We start from the raw sequence: 12,900 nt of genomic DNA, 5'->3' as shown, positions 1-12,900 counted from the left end.
ATAATGATATAAATAGTGAGTAGATTTATAAAACTACATGAATAAGCTACACCTAATCAGCCAAAACATATCAATAGCCTAATTACAGGATTCCTCAAATTGTAAATACGTGCTAAATTTGATAGTGTATAGAAAGGTATAAACTATGAAACTAAGTGCTCGGGGAAGCCCCTCGCTCTAAGTTTCATAGTATATACCTTTCTATACACTAACCGACACGTAAGAGAGTGATAATCCATTTCTTCAGTGTTAAGTACGGGCGATAGCAAGTATTTATTATGAAGAAAGGGAGTATAATTATCATACACACTTAGAATCTTGTAAAGTGCTCAAGGCGCAAATGATCTCTTGATTGGTTGTATTCAAAAATTTGTTTCATTGTTGGTGTAAATTAAATGTTGATAATTGATGCATCACTTCATTTTGCAGTAATTCATTTATGGGCTAGTTTTAGTGATGTAAGGACTTTCTTTTAATCTGGGAAATATTAAAAAATAATGTGTTATAGACAAGATGTTAGGTGACACAACAGTACAAAGTATATGTTTCTTGACTGTGAGTATGAATGAAAGTCTTATAATATTTTGAGCGAGGAATTATCCTTTTTTAATTACAGTTTCAATCATTAAATAAATCTCAGTTACAATAAAATGTGTTCCTTAGCCAATACTTCCGTCGGGATTTTTAAAAATATTTTATTATGTCTGGGAAATGTTCTAATAATATACCTTTAAAAGTTTTAAACTTAAATAAAATTTCTGGGTTTTTTTATCGTAATATTGGAAATAAATATTCTTTATTTTTTAATTTTTAGGTAAATTAATTGAAGTTATTGAAAAGTCAGTTTTCCCCCTCTAATTCTCATAGTACATGGCTTTCCATGCACTATTAAATGCTATACATGAATGCCTTTTCATTGTGGATTAACTATGAAAGCGAACTCTTAATAACTGCACTAGGAAGTGTACAATCCCCTGAGGCATTTTCCTTGAAAAAAGCCTACTAATTTAAGATGAGAAATAAAAGATTTACACAAAAACATTTCGAATTTTGCATATTTTCATACATATTCTTATAGTACACATATATAAATAAATATATATTTTTTTCTTTCAGGAAAACAATGCCAGACTGTTGCATTTTTTCTCGGAGAAACACAAGACACATAAATTTATCAATAAAAACCAAGCATTACATGTTGAATGGTCTGAATTCAAATATTTATATAGTGAGTTCTATAATTTTATATAAAAAATCAAATTTCAAAAAGAGGATTTATGTACCATTGTGTGTTTTTAAAATAAATGGTCTCAAGATATATAAGTCTTAAATTTTACCTGAAGCAGAAGAACAATAATTTTTCCTTTCGATCCTTACAAACTATGTCAGTCCAATTCTTTCTATCCATTGGAATAATCTTTACCTTTGTTTTACATTTATTTCATTATTAAAAGTTAAGTCTTATTTAGATTTGAATATTACAATGGGAAAGGCTAATTTTGTAAGGTCAGTCGAAAGTGTGAATATGTTCTAAATTGGTCAAACAATACTTGGTCATACTTTATTAAGATTTTTTACAGCCCTTAGCTTCGCCTGGGGCTTAAGTATTCATAAAACATGACTAAGTATTGTCTAACCTATAGGAAACACTAAACTTTAAACTTGTTTTCATTTTTTATATTTGTTTCACAATGAACATTTTTAGTCAAATCCAATCACTATGATAAATCCTTTCAATCTGGTAAATGTGCTGCAGGGCAGTTGTAAATCATTAAAAACCCTCTTTGCCTTGAATTGTAAGTAGGTCTACACAATAGGATAATCCATTTTTAAGAACATGATTTACATTCATTCTTCCCAATTAAAAGACTCTAAATTCTACAATTTCATTGATCGAGAGCGCTTTGCTATATTCTATTTTTTGTTAATTATTTATTTATACTTTTTGAAAGTTTTGTCTTTATTTTTTGAATTTGATATATCGTTGAAACTACCCATCCTCCCTTCCTCTTCATGATTTATTTCTTTTTGATCAATTTTATAGTTCAAAAGGCGGATGTTTGCCAAAAAAATTTGGTTATATATTAATGTTTATGTGTTATCATTTGTGTATTGAATTATTTATGATATACATGTATATTGTGTTTTGTAATATTGAAAAAAATATTTAGAACATGCAGTACAAGTTATAGCTATTGACCTATTTCTATTTGACTAAGTTGATAATTTTAGATCACCCCAGTTTTGATGGGGTCTGTGTTGCTTAGTCTTTATTTTTCTATGTTGCGTTTTGTGTACTATTGTTAGTCTGTCTGTCTTTTTCTTATTCGGCCATTGCGTTGTTAGTTTATTTTCGATTTATGAATGTTCCTCTGGTATCTTTCGCCCCTCTTTTAACTATCTATAAATAAAGGCAACAGTAGTGTACCGCTGTTCAAAACTCATAAATCAATGGACAAAAAACAAAATCGGGGTAACAAACTAAAACTGAGGGAAACGCATTAAATATAAGAGGAAAACAACGACACAACATTAAAAAGTAACACACACAGAAACGGACTAATCATTAGACAAATCCTATGAGAATAACACATATAATATCAAAACCAAATACATGTATTTGGGATAGATAAGTACCGTAACACGTCTTATATTAATGTGAATTCACACTAAAAAATAAGAGAAAACAAACGACACAACGGGAACACAACGTTTAAATGTCACACAAACAGAAACAAACTATAATATAACAATGGGTATATTCCTGACTTGGTACAGGACATTTTTATAGGAAAAAATGGTGTGTTGAACCTGGTATTGTGGCATGCCAAACCTATAAAACCATAGTAATTCAGCCTTTTATACATAAGGAAATGCTTGAAATAAGTCAGTAATATGATAGTTGTTTTGATTCGTCTGATGTGTTGGAGCATTTCATTAAGTGATTTGATTAGGGACTGTCCATTTTGTATTTTTTAGGAGTTCTGTATTTCTTTTTTTACTTTTTCTGTTTGGCAATCATTCCACATTTTCTAAATGTTTAATATAATTTTTGACTTTATTGAAATGTTCAATAAAAGACACATGTGTTTTTTCATCCTTGCCCAAAGTGCTGTACAATAGTGGTTTAAGAATAGTCTTACAAAGCGTTAGTTTGATTCGGTATTTGTAAAATCATGTAATACATACTTTATCATGACCTTTTATCAAAAATAAAAAAAAAACACAAAAAATCCATCTTTATAATTATTTATTCGAAGACAATAACCATGATTGATACTCGTTATGGAAATTACTGCATTCCCTCATATTTAACAGTAATAAAACAAACATATAGTCTAATTACATTATTTAACAATAAATAACAAAGACCGCACACTGTCATCTTTCCCCTCTGTTTTGTAGCATTTTGTTAACATATTTGCATCTACTAAAATGATCAATTTAAGTGTGGACAGTTTCGATTGTGTTTGTATAAATTTCGAGGAACTATTTTTGCACATTTATCCGAGAATTAACATGTCGAAATTAAATTTAGACTATTTTCACTAATTTTCAATATATCATTTACCGCTTAGCAACAGACCAGTATTTATTCTTCAGTTCATATTTGATATAAACCATGTAAAACTTCGAAGTTTACTCCATGTGGTTGTTTAGTAGATCTTGATTCTAGGTCTATCCTTTAAATAAATAATATCAATTACCAAAAAAGTATCATTGCACTTTACGTATCGTGAAAATACAAAACATGTGAAATCTACAAATGGATTTGTATGAATAATGTTATTCACTTATTATTCATATCTGTGAAAAATGTAGATGTCTTTGTTCATCCATTTAGAGGTGTCTCGTAAGTCAGTATACTATCTTTCGTTGACATTTCAACATACGTTGTATTATCGTTTGGATGTAATGTTCCTCTGTCTGAATGGTCACTGTAAATACAATATATTCAAAAAATTCAAAACGTATATTATACTATGTTGTGTCGTGTGTGCTATTGTTTTTCTGTTTGTCTTTTTCATTTTTAGCCATGGCGTTGTCAGTTTGTTTTAGATTTATGAGTTTGACTGTCCCTTTGGTATCTTTCGTCCCTCTTTTATACTTTATTTCATTTCCGCCGTACTAAAATACACTAATTCTACGAAATAAACATATGGATTATTTCAGGAGAGTATGTCTGCCCTAATTGTACATGTATCTGTTATAACTGGATTCAATTCAATTCTATGACCTTCATGTATGTTAAAATTATGTGACTAAAAAGCCTTTATGCAATCGGAAGAGGCTCTTAACATGCACGTAGACGGACGAAACCATATTGGATTTATTCCGGACAAATTAGACATTCGAAGTAAATATAATCTGTATGAAGTTTTTATTACTTACATAAGTGATGGCAACTTTCATGATAAGCTACCATGGAAACGTGTTGTTGTGAATTCAGTTGAATAAAAACATGTTAATGACAAGCTGATTCGCATTAATTCAGACAATAACTTCAAAAGATTCAAATATATACATAAATCTGTATCTGTGGATCATATGTGGAAATTCGGATTGCACTGTTTATCAACTTATATATATCTACAGCTCCAAACAAAGTTTCCAAATCTTATGAAATTTGCGACCGCCTGTTCACTGACGTTTTCGTACATGTAAGTGATCATTATTTATGATTATCTAGGAAAAGACCCTTCAACTGTGTTTAGTGTCTCCGACTTAGATTAATTTAAACGACTTTGCTACGTTCGTTTTAATAAAATCTGCATCCGAATACAAACGTCATTTGAACAATATAGTATAATGGTTTGTACTATTTATTAGCTTTTTGATGCCCCATTTATGGGCATTATGTTTTCTGGTCGGTGTGTCCGTCCGTCCGTCTGTCTGTCTGTTCGTTCGTCTGTACCGCTTCAGGTTAAAGTTTTTGGTCCAGGTAGTTTTTGATGAAGTTGAAGTCCAATCAACTTGAAACTTAGTAAACATTTTCCCTTTTATATGATCTTTCTAATTTTAATGCCAAATTAGCGATTTGAACACATATTCATGGTCCACTAAACATTGAAAATGATAGTGCGGATGGGGCATCCGTGTACATGGGACACATTCTTGTTTATTTTCTATGTGAATATTACGTATTGTTCATAACATTATCTTTTTTATTTTCTGTTATTAATCTATTTGTTTATTGTTCATGATGACATAGATCATGTAATCTCTGAACGAATGAATGAATGAATGAATGAATGAATGGATGAATGAATGAATGAATGAATGAATGAATGAATGAATGAATGAATGAATGAATGAATGATGAATGAATGAATGAATGAATGAATGAATGAATGAATGAATGAATGAATGAATGAATGAATGAATGAATGAATGAATATAAACCTATTATAGATGAAATTAAAAAAAGATGTTGTTTTATTTTCGTCCGAAAAAGTATAATGCACTTTTGTTTTCATGTGTAAAGTATTATCTATAAGTTTATACCTTAGGGAGGATGATTCATAATAATCTTTGGATATAGACACAGACAAGTTTATATATGGCTTCGTCTGTTCTAACATTCCTTCTAACTTCTTTTTTAATTCTGTAAATGATGGTCTACAATATGGATTAGGATGCCAGACTGATAGCATCATTTGATATCTGTAATAATTGTAAACATATTATAAATACATTATTGAGCTAGATTTGTAAAGACAAAAGTGTAGGTTTGTGAGAAAATGTCTAACCAAATGCTGAACTCAAAGACAATTGAAATACAACAAAAAGAAGAAATATTTTCACCTTATCTCTGTGTCTGTCTTTAGTTATATGTTTTGTTATCATTGTTTATTTGGTTTGATGGCAGATCTTTTATAGTCTCTGTTGAAAATATATATCTGATTCTGTAAACAGACATTGAGGGAAGTTTATTTCAGCGACATAATAACAGTGTCTTATTTCAATTAATTATATGGTAAACTATCATAATCCGAGCGTATGACAATTGTTTCCTGGAAGTTCTTTACCTGGGGCACACTCATGACCACCAATTATAAAATTTAGAAATAACATGTGCTATACTAGTATATATTTCCGATTTCATTGACTCAATGTTTTTGATGTTAATAAATCATAAGACTTCTTGACAGCACTTACACTTCTAAGCTGCAATTTTCTGGTTTCTCCATACGATATCCTTCCTTGAGCAAATTAAACAAATCCTTGTTTGGAATTCCTGGATATGGACTTCCCCCCAACGTAACAATCTCCCATAAAACTATACCAAACGACCAACTGAAACAGATAAATTGGATTTCAACATGACTACTCTCAGTGTTGGCTCTCTTTTCATATAATTTGTGAAGCGATATACCAGTAGAACTTGGCTTTCGAGTATATTTTCCCCAGTAAATATGATATTTCATGGAATGCTTGTCCCGAAATGATTTTTTGGATTGATGATTGCTGCTGACATGTTCATATTGCCGTTTCCTTAATCCCGTCTTCAACATATTTATTAACAGAAAAAGTACATCAGATGCAAGTAGTAAAGCAGGAACTGCTAACACTTCAGTAGCATTTGTGGTCAATCACGATTGTTTTAGTTTTTGCGTGTCTTCACATGTTTTTTTTTATTGGTCCTTGGTAAATTTACCACCTTTATCTTACTATTTTTGAAACAGTTCTTATACATATGGCGAGTTATCTGTGTTTGAAATTAGCTCACTGTATCTAAAACTATTCCATAAATTTTCAAAAAGAAGGAAACATCAGTTAATCAAAATGTACCTTGTGTTTTTGTTATCTTTCTGAGATTGATTGGATAAATATCTTATATATATATATATTAAAGTTATATTCTTAGACATTTATATAATTTTAATTCAGTAACTGTAGCAGTTTATTTTCACAAACTGATCCACGCCTAAATAGATTGAATGTTGATTGTTGCTATTTTTAGACATTATATAATATATATAAAGGACAAAACCACGAAAAAAAATGAACTAGTAACAATAACATAACATAGCACAAAGTATGCAACACGAAACACACCAAAAAAAGGGAAGGCAATCATATGCTTTTAAAGGATGAGCAGTTCCTGTTGAACCAGAGGCACCCGTTGTGTTGCGTTCAGTAATGCTACAATCGTGAAGTAGAGGACAGGACTGTGGTTACGACAAGCGTATCATTTCCGTAGTCATATATAACACAAATAGTCCATAACAGTCAACCAAACATTTACTGTGTGTGTAACGCTATAAATGACATTATAAAATGTGGAAAGCGTTTAAAAGAGAAATACGACGGTCTAATTAATGCTAAAATAACTATAGCTAGTCCAGGCAAACTAAGTTTGAACCTTAAACTAATTCAACATAAACATTTTTTTTTAATCTATAACATTAAGCCCAAAATATACACAGAAAAAGTCCCATAAAATCTAACTTAAGGTGGTACCCAACACTTTCACTAAAATTAATTTGGCTCGTTTAATTTTCATAAAATTTTGTCAAAGTGTATTTACTCTGAACCTTCAACAAAAATATAAAAATTTCAAAAATTTTGAACCAACCGTTTTGTCAGAAAAATAACACTGGTTATATAGCAGTTTGACAAACACCAATTTTGATCATTGAGAAGCTTAATAATCCTTTTACAACACAACGTAATTAAAACGTTTAGTCGACTTTACAGAGTTATCTCCCTGTAGTGTTAGGTACCACCTTAAGGAAAACTCGAAATCAGCATTTTTAATTTCTTATGGAAATTAACATTGGAAAGGGAGAAAACTCTGCAAAAATGTGTCTTTTTTCAGTTTTTGGTTGATTTTCTTTTAATTTATGTAAAATAATGATACTTTGATGGGGTTATAAGTTCGTATTTGACTATATTATATATTCAGCTGCTCATGAATTGTGACCATTTTGAAAAAAAAATGTGAATATTTGGTATTGTTTACATCTGTACATTATTTTTGATATGCAATTAACTTGTTTAAAGAAACGTGTAACCACAAAAGAAGAATATATACTTTATTAGTTTTATTCAATTTGAGATTCTTTACCTTGACATGCTGAACAATCTAATAAATGGTCAACTAATGAATTATGAAATCTGGATTGTTACTTGATAAAAAATATGAAACACCTTTAGATTTTTTTTCTATACTCTTAAGACGGTTAAAATATCAAGAACCAATACATTCTGTTGAAAAGAAGCGGTAAAGTTTTAATTTAATATCAACTTCTTTTGATATTTCTACCTTTTTTGCAAAGATATCTCCCATATGTCAATGCACATTTCCAAAGGGATTTTAAAACCATGATTTTTTAGTTTTCCTCAAGTTAGATTTTACGGGACTTTTTTCTATGTATATTTGGTGTATAATGCTAAAGATTCAAAGTTTAAAATTTTCTGTTGCAAGTCCTTCAAGGTTAGAGTCAAATTTATGCTAGATTGACTGGACTAAATACAAATATTGCAGAGAGCAACCTACGACAACTACTTATTATAATTACCGTATTAACTTGAAACATGTATTGAGCAAGCAATTGTTTTGGCGATTGTAACACTTCTGTTGATGATATAATCTTAACAAACGATGTATTGGAAATATGAATACACCTTTTAAAAGACAATGAGGGAGTAATCTGTTGTGAAAATGCTTTTTTGCAAAGATCCTTTGTGACAGTTGCTTTTCTGTGTGTATAAAATGTTTTTTTTTTTTTTTTATAATAAAATGAAATTTCTTTTTATAATGAGATGAAGTCTTTTAATCATAAATTGACTTATTTTTTCACAGTGAAATAATTTTCTTTTTGTATACTTATCTTTTTCTTTCGTATCCAATCTTTACTTATTTTCCTTCCTTTTCATACTTACATATCTGATTTGATTGTAAACACTTGGTCAAAAATGGCTTCCAGTGCCATCCACTTATATGGGAGTTTTCTTGCTGAGGTAGGTTGATAAAGATTTCTTTCGTAAATATCTCTTGTCAGACCAAAATCAGACACTTTAAGTCTCTCTTCGTCATACATTAGTATATTTCTTGCAGCTAAATCTCTGTGAATGAATTTCTTTGATGCCATATATTCCTGAAATCAATATAATCTCTAAAAATGGTTGACAATAACACTTCTTATCACCAATTGTTTGACCTTTATAATAAAATTGAGAAAGGTAATGGGGAATGTGTCAAAGAGAAAACAATCCCACCAAAGAGCGGAAAACAGTCGAAGGCCAACATGGGTCTTTAATACATCGAGGAAATTCCGCACCTAAACAACAATGTGTACTTGTTCAGGGATAATTGACGTCAAATTAAACTCCAAAATATATAAAATAAACTAAAATTAAAAATCCTACAAGACTAACAATGGCCAGAGGCTCTTGACTTGGGAGAGGCGTAAAAATGCTGCGAGATGAAACATGTTTTTACGATCCCCCGAACCCTATACATATTGCCAATGTAGAAAAAAACAACTAACAGCAATGTATCTTTGTCTGATATCATCTCACTCGATACATGGGTTCCTTAATGTTGATTTGCATTGCTGGTGATGCATGAATAGAAGGAGGCACTTACCTTCAGAACGTATTTGGTCTTGCTAAAATAGAAGCTCATGCGTTTCTCAGGTGTTTCTTTAATTTTTCATTCTGATCTGACTTATTAAAGGTCACAAAAGGACAAATATAAACAAATGTAAACAAATATAAACCAATCTTAGCGAATAAAACGGCCTTAAATATGAAGAAGAGTCTGTTAACAGAGGTGCATTGTTGATTTCAATATGAATGTAGAGTGTATGTTCATAAATCCGTCTCCCTACATAACAAATGGTTTTGTAGTATGGAAAAAGTAAATACAATGGTTATCATGTTACAATAATACTAGTGTTCACAGATAGGCTATTAATTTGCGTTGAAATTAATGTTTTGAACTTTTGACGAAAGAGTATTGTTGCATAAAGACATATCGAAAACTTTTAGATGCAATTGATTATTATATTTTAAATACATTTCTGTTTTACTAGTTCTATAACAACACTCACCATTGCTAGTACAATCTGTCTTGCATATGATAGTAAACGATCTTGGTGTAGTTCTGTTGAAGGTGGCGCTGTAATAAATAAAAGGGTGTTGTTTGTCAGTCAAATATTAATTCACAAATTTAAGTTTTAGTAAAATAACTTATTAAATTATATAAAGAAAGTGAGAGATTCAAAAACCACAAAAACTAAATTAGGAAAATACTGAAATCCGAGGAAAATTTAAATTGGAAATTCCCTAATCAAATAGCAAAATCAAATGCTCAAACACATCAAACGAATGGATAACAATTATCATATTCCTAATTGGTACAGGCATTTTCGTATGAAGAAAATGGTGGATTAAACATGGTTTTATGGCTAGCTTAACCTCTCACATGTATGACTTTGGCATCAAATTCCATTATATTGACAACGATATGTGAACAAAACAAACAGACATATTTGGTAAAAATGCCGCAAACAGGGACACATTAGCCAATATTGTGTTACAATCTCAATTACCACAAAAACAAACAAATATGTAACAAAGAAGCAACAAACGGCACATCGACAAAGCACATTAGTAAAAATGAAAGGCAAGAATACAAAAATTTACAATAACAAAAATGACGGGATGTGTAAGTACAAAGCCATGTCATATGTATAAAAAAAAACACGAAATGACATATAGACAAAGCACATCACCAAAAAGAAAGAAAGACAAGAATACATAAGTGAGTGAAAGCAATTATTGGTGGGTTAAATTTTCACTTTTTTTTTGTCTTATTGTTTTTTTGTAAGCCTTTACAATAAAAAACAGATAGTAGCACATTTTGATAAATGAGTAATTAGCAAACGAAGAATGTTAAAAATATAGTTGTGATGGTAATTTGCAGGTATCTGACATTTCAAAGAACCATACCACATAATTATACCCTAACCCACAACTTTAATTTCAAATCGAAAGTATATTTGATTTATAACGAAGGAAGATTTTTTTTCTCCAAATTGGTGTTTATATTACCCAGTAAAATAAAAATAAAACGCAATATGGATTACGTGATCTTATGTTTAACTATGTCGCTTATTTGTGGGTATTCGATACCAGATTGGAATTAGGACCAAGTTCTAGTTAACTAATATCGAACTGAATTAAATAATTTAAAATATAGGTATATCGACAATTTTGTGAAAAACAATTTGTTTCCTGCATAAACAAGTTGTACTCACATGAGAAAGCACTTTCTGCTGATGAGTTCATACCACTATCACTGCCTGATGAATGATGCAGAGTGCCGTAATCCTTCTGTAGTAAGAACTATTATCAATGTAACTATGGAGCTATGTAACAAGCATGATGATAAAATATGTAGCTTCGTTAAAATAAAATATTAAACTAGCCGTTAACTTAAAAAAAACAAATGCTATCATTGCGTTTCTAACATCTAATCATACAGTATGTTATTACTATCTGTGAAGGTCTTTATATGAATCTACAAATTGAAATGTAATGTACTTGCATCGCCAGAAATCATAACAAATCACATGCTATTCTTATTTATGGGGTCATTTTGTACCACTTTCTGCTTCAATTAAAAGGTTTTAGAATAAGTATAATCCGGTCTCTTTTGGTATGTGTCAAAAACTAATTTTTGCATAACAGGAAACGGCCGTTAACCTTAAAAATTTGATCCCATTCAGTGTGCACTTTGGCAGCTCAGCCCCTCCTGCATGCTTCATCAAGTGTTCATTTAACAGTGAACATAATAAGAACCTACACGACGATGCGGTTATAAGATGGGTATCCTGGTTTGTTGCCACACCCTGTTTTAAATTACCCTACGTATTTCATCAAAAGTTCACGAACCTTTATAAGATGTATATTTTAAGATCCTAAAATGATGAAGCGTACATATGTAAACCCGTCAGCTCCGATGAAATATCCACGAGGAATGCCACCTAGTGTTTAAAATATTTGACTTTATTAAATCTGCTCTTTATGGGTGCACCTAAATACTCATAAATCTTTGTACATTTCAAAATCTCAAAAACGAAAATGCAAACTTAAGTAGGGCATTATGGCCCTTTCATAAACCCAAAAGATTATGCCCTTTGACAATTAAGAAACTTAATACTGCTCAGTATGCATATAGTGCTCGTAACTCCTCTGATGTGCTTCCATCGATAATTGAGGTAACTCAAAATTGTGATGGGAGGTGTTTGTATATAAAATTTCTATTTTATTTTAAAAACGACCACAAAACATTAAGCTTTCTGGAGTTGCATAGAGTTGGCATATATGAATTTTATTCTTACCTGTAAACGCTGACGATAGTGTAATAAAAATGAACGTAAATCTCCTAGTCTGCAGTAGTCCATCAATAAACAAACGGTGTCTCTTTTACAACATCCTATAAAACTAACTATATGAGGATGACTTCCCAACTGTTTCATAAATTCTATCTCCATTAATAAGCTCTTCTTTTCATGGGCATCATGAAAATCTAAAAAAACACAAACAAAGTCAAGTAGATATTTATAAATAGAAATACGAAGATGTGGTTTGAGTGTAAATGAGACAACTCTCCATCCAAGTCATAATGTATAAAAAGTAAACAATTACCGCTCAAAGTACTGCCTTCAAACATGAAAGGATTTACAATTATGACAGAGGTACATCAACATGATCAAAGGTTTTATAGTTCTGAAAATTTGAAGTTTAATATTCATGGGGCCAATTTTTTGCTCTGAAATATCTTTACCAAGACACATTTCACACAATTTGTTAATGATTATGACTAACAGTCTGTTTCAATATTATAGATATTTCACTATTGTCCACTAAAAAGACGTTATAAAG

The 12,900-nt window shown here is 30.5% G+C and overlaps 1 protein-coding gene across 2 annotated transcripts in view; it reads right to left on the bottom strand.

The window, feature by feature from the left end:
• Nucleotides 1–3,234: 3,234 nt before the first annotated feature.
• LOC139520942 (uncharacterized) overlaps nt 3,235–12,900 on the bottom strand; it is a 104,407-nt gene continuing 94,741 nt past the window's right edge. The window contains exons 16-22 of one of the 2 annotated variants that reach the window (XM_071314045.1): nt 12,357–12,544; nt 11,271–11,346; nt 10,062–10,129; nt 8,890–9,104; nt 6,160–6,297; nt 5,506–5,664; nt 3,235–3,938 (exon numbers count right to left, since the gene is read on the bottom strand). In XM_071314045.1, the coding sequence (XP_071170146.1) occupies nt 3,833–3,938; nt 5,506–5,664; nt 6,160–6,297; nt 8,890–9,104; nt 10,062–10,129; nt 11,271–11,346; nt 12,357–12,544 (950 nt within the window). In that variant the 3' untranslated portion in view covers nt 3,235–3,832. Of the gene's footprint in view, nt 3,939–5,505; nt 5,665–6,159; nt 6,298–8,889; nt 9,105–10,061; nt 10,130–11,270; nt 11,359–12,356; nt 12,545–12,900 lie in introns of both variants that reach the window. The other variant, XM_071314044.1, reaches the window with a different exon arrangement.

Source organism: Mytilus edulis, chromosome 4 (genome assembly GCF_963676685.1).
Source record: "Mytilus edulis chromosome 4, xbMytEdul2.2, whole genome shotgun sequence".
NCBI classification, from domain to species: domain Eukaryota; kingdom Metazoa; phylum Mollusca; class Bivalvia; order Mytilida; family Mytilidae; genus Mytilus; species Mytilus edulis.
This window is presented reverse-complemented; position numbering and strand designations above follow the sequence as displayed.